This window comes from Pempheris klunzingeri, chromosome 19 (genome assembly GCF_042242105.1).
Source record: "Pempheris klunzingeri isolate RE-2024b chromosome 19, fPemKlu1.hap1, whole genome shotgun sequence".
NCBI lineage: Eukaryota > Metazoa > Chordata > Actinopteri > Acropomatiformes > Pempheridae > Pempheris > Pempheris klunzingeri.
Genome location: NC_092030.1, coordinates 1,946,957 through 1,972,836, shown reverse-complemented (window position 1 = coordinate 1,972,836; position 25,880 = coordinate 1,946,957). Strand labels below are relative to the sequence as shown.

The 25,880-nt window shown below is 42.2% G+C and overlaps 1 protein-coding gene across 3 annotated transcripts; it reads right to left on the bottom strand.

Annotated features, from left to right (window-relative positions):
* Positions 1-608: 608 nt before the first annotated feature.
* Positions 609-24,937, bottom strand: hook3 (hook microtubule-tethering protein 3). 3 transcript variants are annotated; one of them, XM_070850287.1, is made up of 24 exons: positions 24,817-24,937; positions 18,239-18,324; positions 17,964-18,036; positions 17,631-17,681; positions 17,317-17,449; positions 17,102-17,169; positions 16,914-16,976; positions 16,729-16,812; positions 14,197-14,360; positions 13,874-14,014; positions 13,390-13,477; positions 13,098-13,211; positions 12,858-12,968; positions 12,564-12,648; positions 12,393-12,462; positions 9,364-9,504; positions 8,988-9,075; positions 7,185-7,219; positions 6,951-7,033; positions 6,751-6,851; positions 6,524-6,628; positions 6,328-6,399; positions 5,538-5,674; positions 609-4,123 (listed from the first exon to the last, which is right to left on the bottom strand). In XM_070850287.1, the coding sequence occupies exons 1-24, from the start codon at positions 24,871-24,873 to the stop codon at positions 4,108-4,110; spliced, it is 2,166 nt and encodes a 721-aa protein (XP_070706388.1). In that variant the 5' UTR covers positions 24,874-24,937; the 3' UTR covers positions 609-4,107. The 3 variants fall into 3 exon arrangements, 2 of the variants coding, with proteins under 2 accessions (XP_070706388.1, XP_070706389.1); XM_070850288.1 differs by lacking the exon at positions 609-4,123 and adding an exon at positions 4,922-5,370; XR_011585682.1 differs by lacking the exons at positions 609-4,123; positions 5,538-5,674; positions 6,328-6,399; positions 6,524-6,628 and adding an exon at positions 8,436-8,502 and having other exon boundaries at positions 6,757-6,851.
* Between the last annotated feature and the right edge of the window lie 943 nt (positions 24,938-25,880).

Below are 25,880 nucleotides of genomic sequence, written 5' to 3'. Positions count from 1 at the left end.
CAGTTCCCACAGCAGGATTAACAAAATAGTCGTGTTTAAAATACTACACCAATGTTCAATCTAGCAAACTTCACAGTGAGTGAGAAACAAGAGAAGTGCTTTTTTATTGACTCTGGCCCTCTGCCGTGACACGTCAGGAGGAAGCACCAGAGGCTGAGCTTAGAGAGATAAAAAGAAGCTCTCAGGAATGAAGGATGGGACACCGATACGGGGAAGTTCCTGTCCCCGCAGCCTCCAGGGGCATCCGGCCTTCGCCTCCCAAGCAGGGCTGTGTCGGTGTGTGTGCACGGGCTCAGTTCACAGGAGCAGACGACATCAGAGCTCACCCTGAACCACACACAGTACAGAAGTGTGACAGTGGATGTATCACTACCACCACAGACAGGACGGTGGGCTGCAGGCAGGCTGCTACTGCAGAAAACCTGCTTCCACCTGAGGAAAGTGATAATTCACTGTTTGATCGACATGATAAAGAATGAAATGAGTAAACTTTGGTGCAGATGTCAGATTTATCAACTTAGCAAAGCAGGCAGATTTAAGGTCGTGGATCAATTCATGTCCACAACAGTTTCTATGTTGGTGTAGAAATGAGGAAAGAGAAAAGCAGCCTGTTTTATACAAGCTTTATTTACAATGTCATGTCCACGTTTTGCAGTGTAGGAAGCACATTTTCATCAACAGGTCCTCGTCGGACAGATGCTATATGAAATCCATCTATCTAGACATGAGTTTTATTTTCTCATTCTCAAACGGCCACAACCCTCCTCCACCACCGTCACATACAGTATGTACATAGTGTGTTTGTATACAAGCAATATAAAACTTGGCAAATGGAAGGTTATTTGCTACTTCATTATGTAAAGTTTGCCAATGAGTAAAAAAATACAGCGAACACCGCACGCGTAGTGATTCTGACCATGTTTGTTCCACCTCTCTAACACACCTGTGGCTGCCCCACAGAGTAACACCGAGTACTCATTTTAGCTCAGGCGTGCAAGTAATTCACCCCTTTGTGGCCCAATTTTGTAAAGATTACTGCAATAACTCTGCATTTTGTTCTCACACGTGAACATTACAGGAAGATTTTGGGTTATAGCTCAAACAGTACATCAGGACATCACCTTTCCTTCTTCGCTGAGAGGAAAATGGGATTTAAGAGGTCTGAAAATGGCCCAAATTAGCTGGCTTCTGAAATTATTCTCTGGTTAGATTACTGCAACTTCCATGTGATAATATTTCCCCAGCATCTCAACATTTGCCAGAAATAACAACTGTATAAATATGACACATATACGCAGCAACATACAGTGGCTGACTCTCTGGGGGTTAAAAGTATATCAACTATATGCTTTTTCTTAGTGAGATATTAAATAACAGAAAAGGTTTCCCCAACATCCCTGATATGAATTTAAACAGGCCAACCACAATGTGGATGTGCTCCATTATATACAGATTCTTACCAAACCAATGACTGATGGGGATGGACGGCTAAAAGAGTTCTGCGTCGTGTAACTTACTGCTGAAATGTGGATGTTAATGGCAAGCGGTTTACAAAACACAGATCTGGACAGAAACGAGTAGAAAACATGTCGCCTCTTTAGTTTGGAACTGAATTTGTAGCGCAAATGTTATTTCTCTGCTCGCTCCGGGGAAAACACATTTATTCGGTGGTCAAACGTCGAATCAGATTTAACCTCGTTGAACCAAACATCTGAGCTAACTTTGTATTGTAATGTGATTACAGAAGCGTAGCCGACAGCTGGAGAGAAGTGAACACTCGATATGATCATTTGTAGGGTCACAGTAAATTCACCAACAAGTCTGTGAATTAAAAGTGTAAAATGTGCTTTTTTTTTTTTTTGATCATGAGGAAACATTCATTTTTCATACAAGTTTCTTAGCACAGTCATTTTCTAAGAAACTCCTCTTCCTGAAAAGACTGGAGGTAAATGTTACCTTGCACCGTTTTCTCCGCTTCACACAAGGTTAATATAACAACCCTCGTGTCTTTAATACATAGAGACAAACACTGCACACTGTTCCAAACCACGTCCTCCTTTTGTTGCATAAGACAAGTATTTAACAGTATTTTGATGTCGTATGGAAACTCCACATCCATTGTAACAGTATCAGTGGTGATAGAATAATACTACTAATATAAAAACAACGAAACAACACTGCTGTACAAGCGGCAAAAGAATAAATAAGCCATTAAGATAAAAATGCACGGCATGAATTAAACCAAAGGTTACACATTACAACAATTGATTAAAATAGGTTAAAAAAAAAGAAAACCAGAAGAAAGCCCTCATTAAGCCTGCTCCATTCACACAAAACAAGTTGTTCCTCAAGAAATGTATCACGTGGATGAGACTAACGCTCATCTCAGACTTTTTTTTCTCTATTTTCAAATAACACAATAAAGCCGGCCTTCAGGGCGACATGCCACGCAGCCTGAACTCCTACAAAGGCCAGGAAGTCTTTTTTTTTTCTCCCTAGAATATCACATTTGAAACAAAGGCACTAAATTGGAGGATTCAACCATCTCTCTGATCCGACAGAACGTATGCATTTATGCCTGTAACATGCATATATCCTCAGGTCCTTACTTTAGTCCACATCAGGTCAATAAGCTCTGGAAATAAAATTTAAATAAGACATTTAATTTAAAAAGCTACACAAAATGTACAGAAAGACTTCCAGTAACACCAAGTGAGGTTTTCCTGCTCACACTATCATTTGTGGAACAGACTTCTTTTTATCAACAATTAATGCCAAACACCTAACTGTGCCATTAACTTGCATTAACCACACGCTGTGAGGCAGGACGACTGTGAGCTGCCTGCTATTGGATATCAGTCTGATCGGTGATCTGTTGCAGTGGTTTCCCTTTCTACATTTCTAAAATGCTTCGTCCACATGAAGTCACTGAGCATCAGCCTGTGTGAGCTAATGCACAGTGACTTCATGGCCTTGTTTTTTTTGTACATTTTTTTTTTTTTCAGCAATGATTCTTTCAAACTGCTTTTGGCTCCACATGTTATTTGCTGTTTGGACAAATAACAGACATCTGAATACTATAGATGTGCACCGAATTTATCGAGACGCTGCACCGACATTAGATTTCATCTCAAGAAGAAGTGCAAGTAGGCTTAATGGGGGCTTTTATCCTGCATAAAAGCATATCTGTAACAATGTTATTCCTTTAAAAACTATTATTTTGCCATCCTGGGCTCCTACTGCAAACTGTCCAAAGGCCTATAGGGCAACACAGTAATGCCCCATAAACTCTCCTTTAGTCCAAAACTTGCAGAACTCACTAATACTTGAGGTAAAACCACTTCTAAAATGCCATCTAGCAACATGTTGAGGACAGGCTGGGCAGCAGGACTGCAGGAGATACACACTTCGGAGTTTAAAGGGGAGCCGACTCCTTTTTTTAGTTTGTTATGCAGACTGATTTGCAGGAAACGCCTCTCAAATATGTCTCTCACACGGGTGCCAACTCTCCTCCAGCCATGTCCATGAAAACAGATACGTGGAAATATGTCACTGAGGTATCCTGACGCAGCCGGCCGCTGTCACGCTCACACACGAGTACTACAGAGAGTAGATAGAATAGAGCTGCTGGATTGACAGACTGTACTATGATATTCTGCCCCTGTCCTGGGTGTTTGTAGCACAGGGTGAATTGTCACGGACTCAATGTGGTGAGGAAGCACAAGCAGGCATGTCCATGACGAGTAAGGGGGAAGGGAGGGGAAAGGAGGGATGGAGAGCAAAGAAAAGAGCAGGAGAACATGAGGAGTGAGGAGCTGGAAGGGTGGAAAGGAGTTAAATAAGGGGAGAGGGGGGTGAGGGATTTCTTTTCCGACCCCGTCCCTCCACAGGCTTGTCTGAAGGTTACGATGCATGACACTGCAGAGGGTTGTTAGTGCTCATGCTGCTGCTGGTGCGCTGGTTATTCGAAGGCTCGAGTCAATGCAAAGTCATGCAAACAGTAGGCAGGCAGTTCGTTCATGCATCGCGTGCGTCGACCTGGCCCAGTGTAGGCGGCCAAAGACGGGCCAGGCCACGCCACACCTGGCCAGCTCATTGGTGCACCAGTCATGCAGTGACATTGCTGTTGAGGGAGGAGAGAGAGAGAGAGAGAGAGACAACGGTCAGACGATGGGGCCGTTCAGCCTGAAATTCTGGCCATGGTCTAAAGACACACACAGAAAGTGAACAGGGTTAATTTCAGGACTTCTAAAGATCCATCATGTTAATAAGGTCGTTAAAAACAATGACAATGTGAACAGAATGGAACAAAAATGGGTTAAAGAGGAGACAGGAACAGCTGCAACAAACACACCTACTTCAGATTCCTACTTAAAGTGACACAGGTGATTCTGTGTAACGACTTTTAAACACACCTGGGAAAACCTCTTTCACTATGACAGACATCTAACTGTTCTAAAACGATCCAGTCACCTGCACTGAGCTGCACAGGGATAATATTGATCAAATATTGTGATTCGTACATTTACCTTTAACATTATGGCACATAAAGAGTTGTCTGAGACAACCTGGTAGACGCTGGTTAAGCTAACACCTTTTGACGATGGCACTTTAAGAAAGACGACAAAAACCAGCCTCTACAGTTCTGTAGTGTGATGATCTTTGACACAATCCACAGACCGCAGCGTCTGAAACAACTGAAGCAGCTGGAGCACTTAGTAGTACTTGGTGGTTTTCTTGGGAGAAATGACCATTCACAATTATTGCTGCGTTGCAAATGGAACATGTTCACGTGTTGACTGTACTTCTTCCTGTGCATCTGTATCTGTTGCTCAACAATGATCCACATTTGCAGATCCAGACATCATGACAGGGCAGAGGAGCCGCTTGTCCCCATTTAAAAAACTGAATTCAAACTCTGACGCATGTAAATTAAAATTGTTGTTACCTGCTTAAAGCTATATCGTAAGAGTTATCACAGATGACACAACACAGAAACTCTGACAACAGGCTGAACCTTAAATGCAATCACAGGTAGAGATGTGCATGAATACTGCATGAGCAGGCAGAGCGGTTCCTCTATAAAAAAATGACAGCAGCTTGTCAGGGAGATGCAATTCTTCTCTGCCGTGGGGGTCCAGATTACCTGCCTGGCAAACGTTTGCCACATAGTACAGGCTGAGGAAGGTCAGCGGTTGAGAGGGAGGAAGAGGGGGTGTTTGGGGTGATTAGTCAGACCCTATCAAATATGCTGGCGTGTGAAAAGGGCAGAGGCCTGTCTTCACAGGAGTCAGGGTAAAATATGCTTAGTCAGGAAAAAAAGTGATGCGAGATTTGGGCAGCCTTGCCTGGCATCTCTACCTCATGGATCTGATCAAGAAGAAGAAAAGAAAATCAATAGGCAGAATGCAGGGAAACAAGAACGTCCATTAGAAATGAATGGAAATAGTGCGCCTCAAAAAGGGCACATCTACTGTAAGTTCAGGAGATTTGTAAGGTAGTTTGTCGCGGTATGTTTCAGCCCTGCCGCCATCTACCTTGCGGTAGCAGGCTGGACGTGGCCTGGATAGGAGCGGCGTGTGCTGGTGGCTTGTCTCTGCCGGGCCAGGAAGGACTGACCAGAACCAGTGTTGGCGAGTCTGTCTTCGGCCGCTTTCTTCTGCAGGGACATCCCCTGGGAAAAGACAAGGTAGGAAGTAGTAAGACTCAGTGGCACAATATGGCCTCAGTCCACTACAGCTGATGCACCAGGAAGCAGAATTAGCTCAAATAAAAGATTAGTGCCGACGTACCAACTCACTGACTAAACGTTCAGTGGAGCCAATACTGTCATGAGCTCACAGAGGAGCATATGCTGCCCTCTAGTGGCTGAAATGCCTTCATGCATGACAAACGATTGGGATTTATTTTTCCAGACAACCTTTACTGAAAAGTGGAATCACTAAAGCGTCCAGATTGAAAAATGGATCATGTGTAACAACAAAGTATAATGATGTCTAGATCAGTCAGTGGTTTTCAGTGCTTTGGGTCATTATTCTATGTTTTACTGCTAATTACTATCTTTGAGTTATTTTCACTTATCAATTGATGTAGGATTGTTTGCTCCTTTAATTGATTAACATTTGGCCCATTATATTATTCTAGAGCACAATGTGACAACATTAAATGTCCCTTTTCTCCTATCAACAGTCCAAATCCCCAGAATATTATCAAAAAAGTTGCCAGATACTTTTGTTTTGATAAACTAATTGTCACAGTTTTAGATATTTTGTGCATCATGACACTTGACAGATGGAGTTGGTTTCAGGCTGTGCAGGATCTTCTTACCATGTTGTACCAGGCGGACACAATCAGTTTCTCCTCGTAATCTCTCTGGCCTTTTGTCTTGTCCATCTCTTTCTGTTTGGAGGAAACACAAATCCACCAAACGAGCAGTCAATGCAGGTACTTCTGAACTACAACACACGGATGGTGTCCACTCCTTTCCTTCACAGACCACCTAGTTCTTCTGACACTTAATTACCTCCAGCGAGTGCAGCATCCTCTCCTTCTCTTGCAGCTGGTTCTTCAGGGCCTGGACCTCCGGACCTGAACCCTGGTTCTGCTTGGGGTCCAGGGTCCGGATCACCTGGAGAGGAAACATTCAGTCACATCCCAACATCTTGTCGCTGACCCACATCTCCCACAAGCATCACTGGGTGCAGAAGATACATCAGCTGAAGTCGTTCTTGGTGATAAAAATATACTCACACTCTTGGCCTTTTCCAGGTACTTCTTATATCTTTCCTCCATTTGTTTCATGTCTTCATCTTTCTTCTTCAAGGCCTCTTCCAGCTCCTCCACTCGTTGGGCTGAGATGGAACACAAAGGGTTTTTGTTATAGAAAACGATTCGAACAGATGGAGGAGGAGAATGAAGGTCACAAGGCTTCAACAGAGCTCCATACTCACAGCTAGCGTTGTATTTAGGCTCCATGTCGTCAATGAATGAGTTTTTCTTCAGTAACTCGTTGTTCAACTCACGTAGTTTCTCCCTGACGAACAACACAAAGCACCAACATCAAATATATTTCATGGAAAGCATACCAGCACTGAATAAAGACGACATTTTAATTACTTAAATTAAGTTTTATGTTATTCTGGCCAAGCACACTGCACTTCTGGGTCTTTAAGATGATAACTTACATGTGCTCCTCGTATTTCTTCTTCAGAATGGAAGACTAAAAAAGACAAAGAATGTGTTTTATGACATTTTTCAACATTATATTACAACATAGGAAACCTACAGATACAACTTGTTTCAAAATTATCAAAAAAAAAAACAATCTAGAAACCTCCAAGGAGACAAACAGTGTCCTTCTAGTCTAGGCACATTTCCCTCCTCATCCAGCAGAGGGAAGTGTAGAGCAGATAATGTTTGGAAAAGGCTATCGTGATGGTAGCATACTGTGTCAAAAGATCCTGTGTCTATCTATCACCAAACTACAAATCAGACAGAATCAGGGAACGAGGAAAGACAGATTTCTACAAAGAGGAAAACTCTACACGCAGAGGATGATTAAAGAGGAGTCTATTTCTCACAGGAAAAAGACACCTGCAGAATCCCGACACCTCGCAAGGAAAAGAGTAACTCTTACTTATGTGCCGCAACTCAGTGTAACAAATGCGTAAAAGGCACTCAAGTGTTCAGTGCGAGGTTAGAAATCAATGATTCTTGAGGCGTTTCTGACCAGATTCTGTAGTTCTACTTGCAAAGAAACTATATTGTATTGTGTAGAGATGTATGATGTATATTACACAGCATCAGCATCACGTTGTGCACAGTCTTTAAATTATTATAATATTAAGTTAAAATAATAATAATAATAATAATAATAAATTTGTTACATTCTGAGTTGTTACACATTTGTCTAAAAGGGGGAATTTGTCAGGAATCACAAAGTTATACTTACTATAGTCTGACACAGGAAGCATTATTTGAAAAGAAAACGTGAAATGAAAACTATTTTAAAGATCGGCAAGAATCACAGACCTGCCGTATGTGGACCGTTTCACATCCATGACATAACCTGTCATCATCTTTGCACCAGACACACCAGTTCAACAGTGCATGACTGAAACTGTACTACACATAACATCCCTCCATAATTGTGATATTAAATAGAGGAAGTCCGTTTTTCCTTTTTCTGCTTTTCTCTAAACTGTACTGCATCTATAAAACACAAGTGTACCACTCATCTTGGGTGAAGAGACACACAGTTAAGACAAGACTGATAATGTTGGTGAAGGGATGCAAACTCTACACAGGCTGGCAGGAGCAGAACCAGACACCCCACAAAAGGAAGAAGTGTTTAGTATTTTAAATTAGCGTTAATTATGTAGTGGAGAATCATAGCAGCTGATGACAGAAGGCGTTGCATGCAAGCTCTCTCTCACACATGAACCTTCTTGGGAGACGCTCCAAACCTCGTCTTCCTAAATACCAGTTGCCCACTACTAGGAACTAGTTTGAAGGAGACAAGGAACAGAGAAGAAAGCGATGAAAACTTCCCCTTTTGTCTTTCAGCATGATGAACATAAGTGAAGTGTTAGTAGGGACTGGAACAAATTTACGGCGCTCTGATCTCACGTTGAATTTACTGACACTATCTAGGCTGGAAATAATGTAAAAGCACACACACGAACAAAAAACAACATGATCAAGCATCCAATGTGTGTTAGAAATGGTTAAAGTTAGGAAGAGTTAGTTAAAACAAAAGGAAATCTGGGTCCTGCATGTTTGTATAAACACAAACTGTTAACTCAGTTTGCCTTTTCACTTTTTAAAATCAAACATCAGAACCACGAGCCTGCAGGAGCAGCGGCGTGCTGCAGTGACCGTGTTTATTCACCAAGTGTGGTGTAATGGTTTAATTTGACTTTCTGTGGCTGCTGCCAACATTTCAGCTGATAGCACACACACACACACACACACATCTCATTACTCACATCATCTGCTTTGGAGCCCTGCTCTTGGAGATTCTTCTGTAGCTCCTCTACCTGACTCTGCTCCTCCATCAGGCGCTGATTGATTAACCTAGATAAGAATAAGCACACAAGACCTGTTTGACAAGATGCTACAGAGGGAGATAAAACATCGGAGAGGCAGCTTCTCACTGAATGGTCATTGACTGAAATTCCAGCATAGACAAAGAAAATCTTTGTAGGGAAACGGGAGATTGATCCACATTTCAACACTGGGAAACTACATGAACAGACCAAAAGAATTTAGCCAGTAAAATATTCTCTTTGCTATGTTTTCATTAAATTACAATAAGATATTGAGCACAATGAGATAAGAGATGTTTCAGTGCTCTTCGCTGACCTGTTCTCTGTCTCCAGTTCATTTTTCCTTCTGTTGGCATCCTCCAGTAGACTCTGCAACAGTGCGATCTTCTCATTGTCTGACCCCTCCTGGGCCAGCTTCAGCATCTTGTTCTCATGCTGAAGACGAATCAGATGCTCTCTGTGAAGACACATTGGACAGAGGCAAGTGTTCATTACAGTACTAGTTATCACACACATGTTCTCACCATCCCCGTAGGGAATTTACCTCAGTAAGTCATTCCAACATGCATGTATTGTTCATATCTGTCTCAGGTTTCTCTTCGGCACTAACTGTGCACCACTGACACAAATCAAGTCCAAATGCATCAACTGTTTCTGTGTTACAAATCCTGGATTGATCAGTAGAAGCATGTCATTAATTAATGTCTCCACCACCTGCAGGTTAACTGTCTGACCGCCTTATAGTCATCTTATCACCCAAACACTGTGTTAGCGTTAGCATTGCCTTTAATTCTGCAACAGACACACACAGACATAAACTGCTTGTTAGAATTAAACTATACTTCAGCACTGTACACATGATCATATCTGAGTGAGTGTCATTTTCTTAGCACTAAATAATCTATTTTACACACAGTAAAATACTAAAACATGTCCAACAAGACTACTGCATAGTAGAGGGCGGTCTCTATATCTGGCACCGTGCCCTCTACTGATCATATTTCTCCTGATAATGATAAAACTATGTCGTTACACAGCTTTATTTCAGTTCTATGAAAGTTTATTGCCTTAATGCCAACACCCTGTCAGTCCCCATGTTTCCTCTCAGCAGTCTGGAGCAGGGCTGATAAAAATGCTCTTTACAACACGGTTGTGAGAGGCAGTGTATTGGTCGTGGTTTCAGTGTGCTGTGGAATAAGAATGAAAAATAAAACCTAGAAAAACAAGCACGACACTGCACATGGGACAAAGAGGGGTGAAAATGAAAGCTGAGTCTCTTTATACTGAGGTAAACTGTCCATTTTGATGATTTTATTTGTTTTTATGAATAGTTATAGTCGATGTGATGTGCTTTCCCCCTTTAATCCATCTACTGAACAGAGTTTGGACCCGTTGTTTGATGGAGCACAATCTTTCTCGTGGATCCTGTGTTTTTTTAGGGTGTGGCTGCTGGTCCTTTTCCAACCAGAGAACAGACTAAATGTTTCCAGACGAACTCACAGCTGCTGGCTAGCGAAGGCTGAACCAGAGAGGGTAAAGGAAGACTTGGAAAGAGTGTCAAATACGGCTTTTTTGGTCAAATATTACACGACCAGACTTCTTCTGCTGGTCTTCTGATTCCTACTCTGCAGGAATAACTACACTTCCAGCTGTTCTTCTGGCACTTTTATAGTTTACAGAATAGTGACTGGCATAAATCAATTCCAGATGCTGCTTAAAAAAGCAACAGGTTGAATCTGCTCAGTTATTCACACTCACTGCTGAACTGGCACAAACAGACATAATGGCGTGAATCACCAGAGCACTCAGGTATAAATCTTGTATTTCACACTCAGTTCTTCTCTTTAAATATCTGACATGAAACGTTGTTATTGCGACATCTTCCTTCCACTTTCCAAAGCTTGTATGATATGGCATCACTTCAGGCCACGGCAACCTTTCGTTACTCTACCTCTACATGGTAATGAATACTGCGGTAACTGAAGTAAAGAAACTGATCTTCTCGGAGATTTTAAAGTGTACAAGAGAAAAAATCTGATATTCTTTAAGATGAAAGTCACTAGAAAAAACTGGCTCTGTCATTTTTTTCATCATCAACGGCCATAATGCGCTGCATGTATACACAACAGCCAAGATAATTAAGATAACGAGTAACTGTTTAAACCACAGTATCCTGCATAAGCTACCTGAATGTCAGCACTATTAAGAACCCTTCACAGACAGATTTCAGGGCCAGAAACTTAAATTGAAAATGCTTCACGCCTTAAATTCTGTCTTACGGCAGATTTTATCCTCCACTAATTCAAAAGTGATGTTAGTTGTTGGATCTGTACACAAACAGAAATGCTGACACAGCCATCAAATTAGTGGGAGCTTTGAGGTTCAGTTTGTTCCGTGTCAAAGGTCACACTAAGGATTAGAGGCTGCAGCGTTGGGCGAGCGTGGAACCCCCCCCACACACAATCGGCTATCGCTCTGTTAAGTTTAGGATGTCAACATCTATGAGCAAGTCAAATTTAAGACTTTAACACCACTGTTTAATTAAACCCAAGGCCGGTTTTGTGATAAAGTATTCATCACATGTGAAAATGTAGTCTTACAGATCCACATGCTGTCGGTAAAATGACAATAACTGGTTCAGTTAAAGTACATTACAGTACATCCTTAATACTATGTTTAATGTAGCCGAACTGTGGCAGGATAAGTCGACTCTAAACTGAGTTCAAACATGAAATGTTCAGGCATTTTGTTCTTGAAGTGGATTTTAAACCTTCCCAAACAGAATTTAATCCATTCAATACTTTGTAACGCCTTCTAACAGTAAATATGAATTCAACACAATCTCAGGCTTTTTAAAGGATCCGCAGCTGCCCTGGATTAGGATTTTACATTCCACATTTCTTTTGGTTCACAAGGTGCAGTGTGCTGCCAGCAGAAAGCCCAGCCCTCGTGGAGAGCAGCAGTCGGGCTGATGTAACTCACACACAACTATTACATAACTCATAGACGAGCTCTTTTTAGGCAAACTCAGTTACCGTAAAACAGCAGAGAGCAAAAGGAAGAAGCAAGAAACCATGTGGCCACCACAGACATGTTGTATATTATACACACACACACTATACACCCTGACTATAACTACTACTTAAGTAAGCCTAACCCTTACCTTACGTTAACCCTGACCTTGTCACTTTGATCCTGTAAAGCACGATGTTTTTACATTCATTTCCCTGAATATTAATACGTTCGATGGTTTCATACTTGTATTCCATCAACAACTCTTTATCGCTTCCTTCTCTTTTTTAAGATCACCAGAGTGAAACAAAGCGTGGGGTTCAAAAGTCTCACCGAATCTCTGGGGTGGTGATCTCAGCAGCCAGCGAGTCAGAGCCGTCGTTGCTGGCCAATGGGAACAAACCTGAAACAAACAGATAGTATTATGGATGAATCAAACTAGCCAGGCTTCACTACAATAAGCTACTCAGATAGTCATATTTAGTTGACAGTTGTTTACTTTACCTGATGTAAGCTGTCCCTCCTGAGCTTGGACACAGTGTAGCTCCTCAATAGTCTCCTTCAGAGAGTCTCTCTCCGTCCGCATACGCTGCAGAGAGAGAGAGAGAGAAAAGTACGTAAAGGAAATAGAGGGAAAGTTTGCCACAGAGAAAGAGTGTGGGGCTGCTAATACTCTACAGCATTTACAGCCTTTGGTCTTAGTTTCTTCTTAGTTATGACACAAAATGCTAGATTATGATTCCATTTATCATCCAACAGTCTGTTAATAAAACTGTTAATAAAATCAACTGTACGTACATCTTTTTCTTTTTGTAGGGAGTCCACTTTCTCTTTGACACGTTTGTATTCAAATTCCATCTTGTCGGCCTTTTTAGACTCTTCTGATAGTCTGTTCTGAAGTTCAACCACCTGTGCAGAGAAAAGGGGAGTTACTGAGGACTTAAAATACACATCTACGTATGTGTGAGTACTGTAACGGGGTATTATATAAAATAATGGTTACTGCATGTGAAAGTCAACATGGCTGCAGGTCGGTACCTGTCTCTTGTATGTTTCCAGCTGGCCCTTGGCAGCGTTCGCCTTCCGCAGCTCTTCTTCCAAACCCACGTTGGTCTGCATCAACACTGTGTTCTTCTCCTCCATAAGCTTATTCTGGAAGATAGTGACAGGGATGTAAGATCCACTTGTGCTGTCTAACTAGGACATACAAATACCATATCCTACAAATAGATGCGGGGACGGGAGCGATGAGTAAAACTAAACTTCGACTGAACTCCTCACAGGAAATATATTAACTGGTGCTGTCGTCTGTGGGTGTGTGACTGTCTACCTGTCTCCTGAGGAGTCCCATGTCCTCCAGTTTCTTCTTGTAGTGTTCCACTGAGGCCTCCAGCTTTGACACTTTGTCTGATGAATGTCTGGGAGGGAAACAACAGGCACTTTCATATTGTGATGTTACACTTTGAAAGGAAACGTAGCAGGAAGCTTTAGCAGCGCTCCGTTTGTGAAGCAACAGACCTGCAACAACAGCAGACTGGAATAACAAGATGGTGTTTCTGCCGTACAACTTGTTTTCTGACTGATGTTCACACCCATCAGGCCTTTGGAGCGGCACTCTTTAATGGTGTCATGTTTAGCCAATGCTTTCACATGACTTTCATTTAATATGGTCTCTAATAGGATAAATGCTTTTATCACCGCTTACACCTTCAGGGCCACATCAAAGAATCTCTTTGCTTGTTTAGGGATTAGTTTGCTTTACTCAGGTAATCAGTCAGTATGTTGAGAGCCAAGATTCTGCATCCCCGTCGTACCTGAGGACATCCATCTCATCCTTAAGAGACTGGGCTTCATCGGCCAGTGACGTAAGCTCTTCATTCTGCGACTTTACATCCAAGAGTTCCTTTTCGAGCTCCTCACAACGGATCCGGTAGTCATCTTTTGCAGCCTCCAACCTAGAAAGGATAAGTAGCAATAGTCATCTTTCAAATGTGAAGATCTCCAGTATTATATTTCTTTCTCCTACATGCTTGCCTGGAATTTGCCCTTGGATGCTCATTTGAATTAAATCAGCATCAGTCAGTTCAACTCCTGCTTTTCTTATAACAAAATCTCTCTCCTTCTAGCAGCTTCACACCTGAAAGTTTCTTCCTGTAGTTGCTCCAGTTGTGTCTGCAGCTGGAGGTGTCTGCGTCCAGCAGGGCTGTTTATATCCTCTATGGAGTCAGACTGGTTAAGTCTCTCCATCAGTACCTGGTTTTCTGCAAGCAAACTGCTCTTCTCCTCTTGCAGGGCTGCCACCTGTGGCAAGGAAGATAGCGGAAAGCGGAGGAAATAATGGTAATGCAAAAAGAAAAAGGAGTAGAAAGAATGTGGCTCCGTAGTGAGACGCATTGAATAAGATAAGGGAGTGAACAGGGGAAAGAAGTGATGGCACGGACGACAGGAGGATAAAAGGAAGCACGAGAGACGTGTGGAGAGTGATAAATGGAGAGGATGTTAAAATAGAGAGAAGAGAGACAAGAGAGGGGAAACAAGTTAGAAAGGAACGTCACTGAAAACGTTCACATTGTGTCTCACAAACTACTTAAACGTGCATGTAACATTTTCTTTACAGCATTCAGTCCGTTATTGAGGTTATTCACAATCAGTGCAGGATCCATTTTGGTCATAAAAGCACAGCACACACCAAACACGCTTCAACAAGGCAAATCAGCAAACTCCAACATAGCAAAGAGGGCTACATATGGTTTGATGTTGCCTTCTCGATGTGATAGACAGGGTATCAAACTCACACAAAGCAAAGCAGAAGCTGTTTTTATCTAATGGGCCAATTATCAACTCAGCTGCTCCTGACTGACTTTAGAGAAAATCTAAACATCGTTTTACAAATTACAAGCATGGTTCTTTTTAAAATGTCTAAATAATTGGTAAATGTAAAGGCATTATACCACACGACCAATTCTCAATCCTGACTGCTAACGCATTTTGCCAGGAACAAGTGAAAAAATTAAGTAAATACCATTAGGCATCCACCATTTTAGAGGAATCATCCTCGAAATGAGAGGAAATGGATTTTATTTTAGGTAAACACTGAGCTGTACAGCTGCAGAATCTATTTTGTATGATGTATTTTGTGTATCTTATAAGCTATCATGATGTTACTTGCAATGTCCGCCTCTCTGAAACGCTGCCTAACACTCCTGTGTGTAAAACACATGCCACTGAAAAGTCTATCACTGTGTTATGTGGAAGTGCTTGTGAAGAACTTGCACCAGTGTGAAAATTCTCTGACTGCAACAAGCGTAAATCATCAAAGTTGATCTGGAGAGAAGGAAATAGAGTGGGACTCTGCTGTATTCATTCTCATTAAGAAAATATTAAATTCGTAGGCATCGGTATTGATTGTTACAGTATGTACAATGGTGCTACTGATTGCTTGCTGCCAATTTTTCCATCGTTTTGCCTTTTCCCAGGCAAAGAAAATTAAAAGCTGTAACATCACATATGAATAATAAACAGCATGTGTAAATATTTGACATATTCTCAACAGTTCTGCCAAGAAATGACTTCCTCCTGGTCCTATAAGCCAATCTTTTCCCATTATTGTCAACTGTTGTTGTGGGGAAGCATGAAACACACCAAGGTAAAGAGGCAGAGGGTTATTAGTGGAGGGCTGACAACCGACACACCCACACAACACTGCAGTTGTGGCTGGTGTGCCCCGAGAGGACCACGTATACACGTGCACAAACACTTGTGCACAAACGTGTATGCACACATGCACACATAATCAGGAGAGGGGGAATCTGGATTCCAAAGGGGTTGCTGGTGCAAGCAGACTGAAAAAAATCCAGGACTTTTAGACACACCACACACAGAAGAGAAAAAGAGAGACAGAAAGAAAAGAAAATTTGGATTTACCCTCTCCTCTAGCTCATTAAACTCTAACCTCAGTCTATCACGCTCCTCTTGGACATGGAGGGCCTTTAAAGCAAGGCACACAGTATTGAAATAGTCAGGAAATAAGAGAAGACACAACAGAAGAGCAGATAACCCTTTAAATTTCAGCTCCATTTTTCCACAACAACATTTAAAATAACTACATTCATTATAATCAACTACGGAGGATAAATACAGTTAGTGTGTTATTCTCTCCTTGTTACAGTTAACCAATGTTGAAGGAAAAGGAAATAATTAAGGATTTATAGAAAAAGTCCAACGGTAGCAGAGGTGTAATTACAGTGTCATTATGGAAAAAAGGGAGCTGCTTTTAAAGTGTAACCAAAGAATAAAAGTATGAAGTCAGTCAGTTAGATAGTAAGAGCTACAAAATATGGCAGAAGAAGAATAAAACTTTAAATTAGGTGGAAAAGGGATTACCATGTTCATGCCATGGTATTTTTATCCAGTATACTTTACATATATATTCAACCAAATGAACTGTTAGCTAAGTTACTGCACATACAATCTCACGTTTATAATAGTTAAATGCCTCTATAATAACTGAACTGACCTCTACAGCCTCGCCATATCCACCGGTGGTGTTGTGTCTTTTAGGTTAGGTCATTTATACGCAGAATAAAAGTACCAGAACACAGTTGCTGTGCACAAAACCAGCAGTGAAAAAAGCCTTAAACATGCTGGATCACATCTGTAGGAAACCAACCTGCATGTCAAGCTCACGACACCTCTGGGCGATTTCTTCCTTGGTAGCCAAAGCATCATTCAGCTCCTCTGCCGTCTTCTTCAGCTGAGAACAGACGGAAACAACAAATAAAAACCCTGCTCATGATTAATTGACCACCCCGTTGATGGTACAGACAAAAGGCACAATAGTGACCGTCTCCATACCTGTCTGTCGAGATCCACGTACGAGTCGTTTCCTCCCGTCACTGGAGTCTCTTTACTCATCAGCTACAGAGACACACAGCAACAGGTTCATGGTTGGAACAAGGTCGTTGGTCACCCTTTACTCTCATTATTAATCAATTACTTTCTGCAATTAATAGGACTGAGGTCTAAACAGCACGGTAGTTCACCTCTTGGATGGCTGTCATGACGACGTGCTGCACCGACTCCTCCATCATCATTATGGTCTGGATGTATTCTGGAGAACACGGAGAAACAGACAACGTTATGAGGCACATCTCAGCTTCTGAGTCAGCGGTTAATGCAACGTGATCACACAAGCACCGAGCATTGTTTGGCAGAATGAAATTACATATCACACACACACACACTCTTGGATATGCACCTTGTTTCTGTTCACAGTTGACGGCACAACCCAGGATAAGTTGTAGCATCCTCCCCAGTTCTGCTGCATCAGAGTGTTCTCCAATGAGGTTAACATCTGGTAATGTGAAGTCGTTGATGTGCTGGCCAAGGATCTAGACAGGGGAGAAAGGCGTTTTAATGTTTTTAATATCTCATTATATGAAGACTTGATTGTCGTGGCCCATGTTGTGCTAAAGAGATGAAGTACCAGCAACACCACTGCTTATATAATGAGGATGCAGGGTCAAGTCTTCATATTTCTACTGTTTATCTACTGTCATAATTATTACTTACCTCCTGGTTATAGTCTAGGATGCCTTTTAGGATCTTCTTTAGATTGCTGATCTGAAACAAGAGAGGATTCCCGAGAAGTAACACAGGCTATTTTGAAGCAGAGTTTAAGTACATAGATGACTTTCAAAGTCTAATCTCTGCCTAATATCAAATAAATATGTATTTTATAGTGTAACAAAGTCGTGGTGGGATCACCTAAGTCACTAGGAACATACAGTGCCAGCATACATTTATCATTTCTGGATTAAGATATAATTCTATGTCATGCAGCCTAATGAGGAATAAAAACTGGCCTCACATCTACCAATAAAATAAAGTAGAGCTGGTACTTACCTTTAACCTCCAGTTGTCCCCAACCTCTGGCTTGATTCTACTAATCCAAGCATCATTGAAATACACTATATCTCTAGAGAATTCAGACAGACAGGAGAATAGGGAATAAAAGTGTGTATTAGGCTCATCTCTGACAGGAATGCCAAAACACACCACCACCACCACCAACTAAGAAAAAAGGTCACTTTTAAGAATAAAAACATTTAAAAAAATGCAACTGATGATGAATAATGTGTTTCCTAATATTTACTCCATTCTTAAGGATGATAACTTACATTTTCTGCAGAGCTTGGGCCATGACGACACCACTCGTCAGGTCCTCTACTGTCTTGCATTGAGCCTCCACTCCGAACGTCTGGATCTGGACCACACACACGCACACACACACACACACACAGACGTTGAGTTCTGGGTGCACAATAAAACTATGCACTCACACTGAGTTACCAGTTTATTAAGTGCACTTGCACTGTAATGTGTTCACCTCTACCACTTCTCCTCCAGGCTGGAAGTCCAGACGGACGTGAATAGTTTTCAGTCTACATGCCAACAGTTCTTGTGCCAAAGGAAGAGGGGAAGTTCAGTGGAGGAATGTTGGAGTTCTGCCTGCACGTCACTCTGTCTGTCTGTCTCACTTTTCATTACGTGGCACAACGTGCAGCTCTCCGGCTCTTGTTTTGCCAACAGCAGAAGGCAAGAAATAAGAGATTCAACATGGCTGAATAGTTTGACAGAACGCCTATCAAGCAGGAACACGGGGTAAATCCCTCATGAATGGTTTATCGTGGACACACATGAAGCAACTGGGTTGAAATGAACTGTGTTTTAAGTCAGACTCCAGCCGGACTTAAATATATTCACATATATTTTCAGTTTGTCATTGTTTCCAACACAAAACCCATTCATGGTTCGTGTGACTGTAAAAAAAGCAGCTACAAGTGCTGGTTTGGCAATAATATGACATTTTACTTGGCGTCGTCTCATAAAACTAATGGCTCTAGAGCAAATTTTCTTAAAATAAACATGATGCAAGGACAACACCATCTGTGACTACTCAGTTGCCTAATGTGAGAATTTGTTTTGAACAAGTATAAAACAAGTCTAAAAGGACAAGTCAGCTTGAATAATTTTATTTATGAATTCTTCAGAACCAACTGGGAGGTCTGGGACATGAAGCAGCAGTTCATTAAGCCACAGAAAACCCTGTAAGAGCCCTGAAATATCATCTATTAGCATCAGTAAACAAGAGGACATTCTACACTGTACACAGAAAAGGACACACGTCATCAGGCAGGAGGGCAAGATGACACTCAAGACAACATCCACACCATCACATGATAAATCAAGATAACTGGCATGTTTTTTTTAAAAATGACTGCCATTTTAGTTTAGATTCACAACGTGAAGCACTTCTCCTTTGTACAGCACGTACTGTAATGACACGACCTTCACAAGGACAATTAGCTTTTATCCTGAAATTGTCGAGCAGTTAAACAACATCCTCTAAACTCATTGTTGCTGAATGAATTTCTGTGTGACAGTTTTCAGAAGACGTCCTCCCACATATGATCTCAAAATGTCTGTATGATTTATATTCCTACTAACTAGCTCTCGGTGTTGTAAGGCAGCCGTGCACCATTTCGGTGGCTCCTGTGTGCATCAGTTGTAGCTAAAGGCAAACGCTGGCCCAGAGCCAACGCAGCACCAAAACAATACCCCTGATTACATAACACCTATTACTGGTGACAGACTGAGAAACATCCCTCGCTTCAGTCACCCACTAAGTGCTCCCTCCTTTATTATCAGAGTTATACTACGGCACAATCAAGATTACACTCTTTCCTGTGATGGTACACGATCTTATAGAGCGCGTTAGGTGCTGACTTCCTGGGTTTACATGAGCAGAACACAAATAATGGCACATATTAGCATGGATGTGGTAGTGATTAAAACCCCTGGTGTCAATTCAAGTTGCATTAAATTAAAAGTTTCAAGCAGGTCAAAAAAAAATGCTGCACTTCAAACATGTAATTCACAAGAAAGTGGCACCCTGGAGCACAGAATTACACATCGCACCGCTTAGAATAATGCAACAAGACACGTCACTTCTCTCTCGGTGAGGCACAGCGCTGAAATTAATTGAAATTAACTGAGCACTGTGGCAGAAATAGTAGCGCACACAAGGCTATTGTTCTCAAGCTGGTGAGAGATCTAAACCACAGCAGCATTTGGTCCGCATCATTTCCCTTTGCAGGAAAAAGGAAAGACCAACACAAGCACAGAGGCTACCCACAAAGGCCTTGAAAGACACATTTCACCACACATGACATGCAGTTCAGCACAGGCTGCTAAAATCTGACAACAAAGCTCATCAATGGATGATCATCGTGTAGTCACATCACTTGGAGTCATATTTTGAGGTATTAGATCAGTCACCTTCCATCTACCATCCATTTGAGGTCCAACACATCCAAATCTGTTGGATTTTGTAAACTAAAGTACTCTATTTCCTTTTCGCAGAGCTCTGTGGCTATTGTTTCCACGGACACACGAGCTCCACATGTTTGGCCACATGTGACCACTGGATCACAAAGCCTTTTAACAGAATGTATGTGCATGTGATTGTCTTCATGCCATGTGGGACACGGTGCAGGCATCAGCCAACAGTGAACGGAGGCCCATTCACCTACTGCTGGAACATAGGCTGTGCTTCTAGAGGATAATTATTTCACCCTTTATGTCTTGAATGCTGATACGGTCTTAGATTTATAAAACTCACTTATTTTGGTTATGAAGAAAAATAACAGACAGCTGGCGACAGGTTATCACCCCCCAGTAGATTGTTGAGGACTGAAAGTTTTGCTGAAATCAACGTTATGATAGAAATATTTTTGGGACATCCATCTACAGTGTATAAGTATAAATGTTTTGTGAACTCCAACCTAACAGATATTTACTGAAACGTGTGTCTATTGACAGTTTGCCTGCTGAGTCAAGCTTCCTATTGTGATAATTTGGTGAATACAGAGCTCAGACTGACGCCAATGTCTCTTTGTGGAAATGGTGCAAAGTTTAGTCCTTGTGCTAAATCTCTGAGCTGTTGTTCCTGGGCTGAAGGCCAACGGCTTTTGGTCCACGGTGTAAATGGATTAATAGGAGCTGTCCACACTAGCTGATTTCAGATGTAACATCAGAACTCTTCACAGATAGCTCCAGGCAGAGCCATGCCCCCTCCATCACCTCCCAAATCAGCTCATCATGATCACATTAATCTCTGAACCTTGAAGAATGGACCACAGTGTATTAGGAGGTCAGCAACCCATTGCTTCTATGTGTATATTTATTTATTCTCTTCATTGCTGCACAAAACAGCTGTTATGCTGCTCAGAGCTGCTTCATTTTATTTCCTTTAAAGTTCTACAGCAAAGCCCTTCATCTAAATGTTGGTCCTAAGAAATCTGCACTATTGAGTTTTTACCTTCACCAAGAAGTATTTGCACAGGTACTACTTTAATGCTTCAGACTTGTCTCATTTTTTAGCCTCAGTATGCAGCTTCATGGTGCCTTGAGTTAATTGCTTTCATATCATTTCTCAGTTGAGTACACATTAACATGAAGGGACTGAATGTTCCTCCATCTCGTGTTATTTCTCTGCACAGTCTCTGAGGTCCAGTTAGTGTCCAATCTATGTGTGTGACCTGCGATGTGATGATTAAAAATCAATTAACGTAGAAGCAAAGCTTTGTGTGAACTGAGGAGTTCTGATGTTGTAGTTTATCACGATTTGCTCCTGTTCCACTGTCCAACCAGATGACAATCTGTCCGCTTGGATCACATCACCTGTATCAATATGCTGAACTTTAACTCAAATTAAAGTCTGAAAGAGACTCGCTCACTTAAATGGGAATTGTCCACCATGACTGAGGCCTGCACTGAAAAATGAGAATATCATGACTGTATGACACCTAAAAAGTTTGTACAATGGACCCTAGAGGTGCATTTCCTGCGATACCCTCAACTTTCTGAGTCACCGATGGCAGCACAATTACACAGAAAATAAACACTGGAAGCCCTTAAAGCAACCTGGCTTTCTAATTTATTAGAAGCTAGTATGCGCTGATTTATTTTTAAAACAGATCTCAAGAAATAACCCAACCAACAATCATATACTTGACAATACTGGCTCAAGTGCGCCAAGTAAGCATGGACTTACACAACTCTTACAGAGGCCGAAAAGGAAATCCACACCTACAAGAGAAACAATTTAGAAAGGAGGCAGTCTAGCTGTGGAAAAAAGCTTGTGTCGCATGACTAGGACTAAAAAAAAAATAGGCTGCAAAAGCATCACACTAACTCATTATGAAAGTGAGCAGTGTGAGGAGGATACTCAACGCTCCAAACTATTTTTCTCTCAGGCACCCAAATGCCCACTTCAGGCTGCAATAGACAGTCATATTAGATTTGTTTCTGCCACAGATTGTAATAATATAAAGACGGATGACATGACAGCTGCCTAAAACACCTCGTCAACCCCTTTCTGCTAGCTGCAGTGTTGGTCACAATCCCTGCCCCCTACACGTTAAATACATTTTCCCAAAAATGGTTTCCGTCATTTTGTGTAGTTCTTATCACACTGGGGTATGCTCAGATTGTGATAGTTTTGATTTTAGTAAGTTATCTGATGCTATATAAAGGTCAGACTGACAGCTGATCCCAACCCCTGACTGAGTCCAGCAGATGTATGTGCAGGACCTCAATGCTGCGGCTACAGACCTGATCACTGGCTCCAGATGACGTTGTTAGTGCAATATGGCAGCATCCGTATGCAGGATAGGACGCGGAGACGTGTCATCCATCTTTATATACAGTCTAGGTTTCTCCAGAAAAGAAAGAACAGCGTGCCAGTGCCACACATGCCAACTGTGTACGACTTTGACAGTGATGTGTTGCCGGATTAAGCTGCAAAAATCTGTGCTGCAAAAATAACCAAGACACAATGCAGCCTAGTAGTTTTGGTGACACCCAGCCCAGTGCATCATTTCCAAGTGAAGCATGACATAAATGTCAGACATTACTCATTTTAAATAGTGCTGCTACACACAGTATACATCTAGTTATGTTCTGTCAGTCATTTTTTCTCCATACAATAGAGCTATAGAGCACATTTGTATAGATCACTGTATAACTCATGCAACTGAGGCTCCATCATGAGCTATGCTAAATTAAAATAAATCACTGTCTTGTCTGAGCACAAAGATAATTATGTGGGTAAAAAAAGGGAAAACTGTACAACTTTTGTGCAGCGACTACACTGTCATCAGATATTATTTCGTCATGCATTTCATTATCTTTTTAGACAATCTGGTAGGAAAAAAAAGGCTAATAATCTCTAAAGGCACATCAAAGATTAACTGGCACTGGGCTGACACCAGGTTATATTAATCCACCGCCTTATAGGAGCTTTTCAGCAGTCTCTTGACCTAACTGACCTGAAGTAGAGACAGTGCCTCTATAGCTCCACAGCTATTTCGTAAGAGGGACGGTCTAACACATTTTAGTCACACTCAGCGTTGTGACTTCACAGTTAACAGGTATGTGAGGAATGTTTGTTTGCCAGCCACAGCCTTACTGGGAACATGAAGAAAGGCCTTTCTGGGATGTCATGAGCAAAGCTGGGAGAGGAGGTGATGCACGGACTGGTACAGGCCGCAGACTGGCTGTGATTTACCAAGCCCCTGAATACATTTAGTTCCATACAATCATTTCATCCTTCTCTTTTCCTTCAAAAGGCACCCGAGACACTTCTTCCCCCCCAGAGGTTGACGTTAAACACACAAGCTCTGACAGGCTTAATGCTAAACTTTGCAAAAAGGGAATCAGCACATTGATTTCAAGCACGATGATTACATGACATGTACAGAAGCTTGCTCTACTATAACCAGCAACACATGCATGTTTTCACTGCAACAACACTGACAGGTATCAGTCATCTCAGCCAGCCATTCATCATTTACACATCTGAGCAGTCAGACAGGCTGAAGCATCAAACATGGGCTTCCAGTTACATTCACTGTCTAAAAATCCACATTACAGTTATGAGATTCTGGGCTTTTGCTGTATTTATTAGTCTCTTAATGTTAATATGTGTGAGCTGAACTGTAAATGCTCATGGATATGCAGCATGGATATCACTATCTAACAACTGCATTTTATTCTCAGACATCAACATGCTTTAGATTGAATGTTGGTGGGAGCTGCAGTTAAGCCACAAAGCTGCATTCAGCAGTGTAAACATGTGATCCTGCAGTCAGATATCCGTGTTCAGGCTTCGGCTGGAAAGATTTAGGGAAACATTATCGTTATATTTGCAGGCCTGGGAAGCTATGAGAGACAGACGGAGGGATGGGGAAGGGAGAGCGGACATGACAGACAGACAGACAGACAGACGCTGTACACTCGATCCAGAGGAAAAGCCCTCGCTGAAAAAGCGTTGAGCCACAACAAGGCCACCGTCTCTGCCGTTTGATCCCCCACCAGCACCGACAGGGCATTAGGAGAACCGAGCTGGCTAAACACCCGACTGCACACAGCTTGAACCAACATTACAGCCCCGACCGGGTAGCTGGATGGTTTTCTGGTGGCAAGCAAACAACACACCAGCAGCTAAAGCAGCAAACAGCTGGCCTGTGTACGTAACCAACGTGAGCCCGTGTCATTTTCCTCCAGACTGCTAACGTTAGCACAGCTAGCTCACCGAGCTAGCGTTAGCCGCGTATGCTAGCTAGCATCGCCGGCGCCGGAGAGCTGTCTGTCAGTGAAAACACACCCAAAAACTTCCCGTTTGATGACCTACCCATGTCAGGAGGCTTTCACACAGTTCCATGCGATCCAGGGACTCTGATGTACTCATCGTTGGCTAACGTAGACCGACTTTACGTGGTGAACAGAGCCTGAAGTCAGCAGTCGGCTTCATGTACTCCCGAGACCTCTCGCTCTCTGGGTGTCTCTCAATCCGTCGGCCGATGGCCGGGTGCGCTGATTCGCCAGTCCGGCGTCTGCCGGAGGAGGGCTGGGTGGGCGGAGACTGTAGGGCCCGTAAAGGAAAAGTCCCAAAACAACTTGAGCAGGAGAGATTTTCCTGTGGGACATGAATGTGACATAAAATGTGTGTAGAACATCCTGGAGCTTGGCAGGACAAACATGAAGCTGCATGTTGAAGTGATATTTTAAAGACACTCAAGGCAGAAGCTCAATTTTCTGTAATATTGCTGAGATGACTGTCGGGCCCATTTCAGTTTTCTCATGCTGTGCAGACAGCTTCATAAATATGCTCCATGTGTCTGGCATGATAGTAGTGTAGGGCACTGGTTCCCAGCCTGATGCAACAAGGTTCAGTTTAAGGGGTCATATGATGAGTACCAACATATTTAAGCTTGCATATTTAAATGACATTCTTCCAACCTCTATTTAATGAAAACACGGAGTCACTTTGGTTGAAGAGGTCACTGCTGGTAGCCATGTGTCTTTTAAACACTTACAAACAAAGAGGATGGGAGCAATAAACACTGGCGTGTTGGCCTGCCATGTGGGAAAGGCAATTTGCACCCAAAACACGGCACTTAATTCATACTCGTCTTAGATGACGGGGTCATGCCCACAACATGTAGGGCAAAGAGTTAGCAGATTAACTCAGTAACACTTCAGCAGTAAGCAGTCTATAATGTGAATAGATGTCTCATCCACCCCCTCCTTCAGTGAACAGCGCCAGAGCCAAGTCTGCAAAAGGGCACAGCTGACTCACTTCTGCAGAAAGACGGGGGGCCGGGGGCTGCTAAGCAATAAGTCTGCATCCGGCTTGGACAGACTCATCACAGGAGCAGAGAAACAACACCACACGGATTAAATGGTGAATGTTAT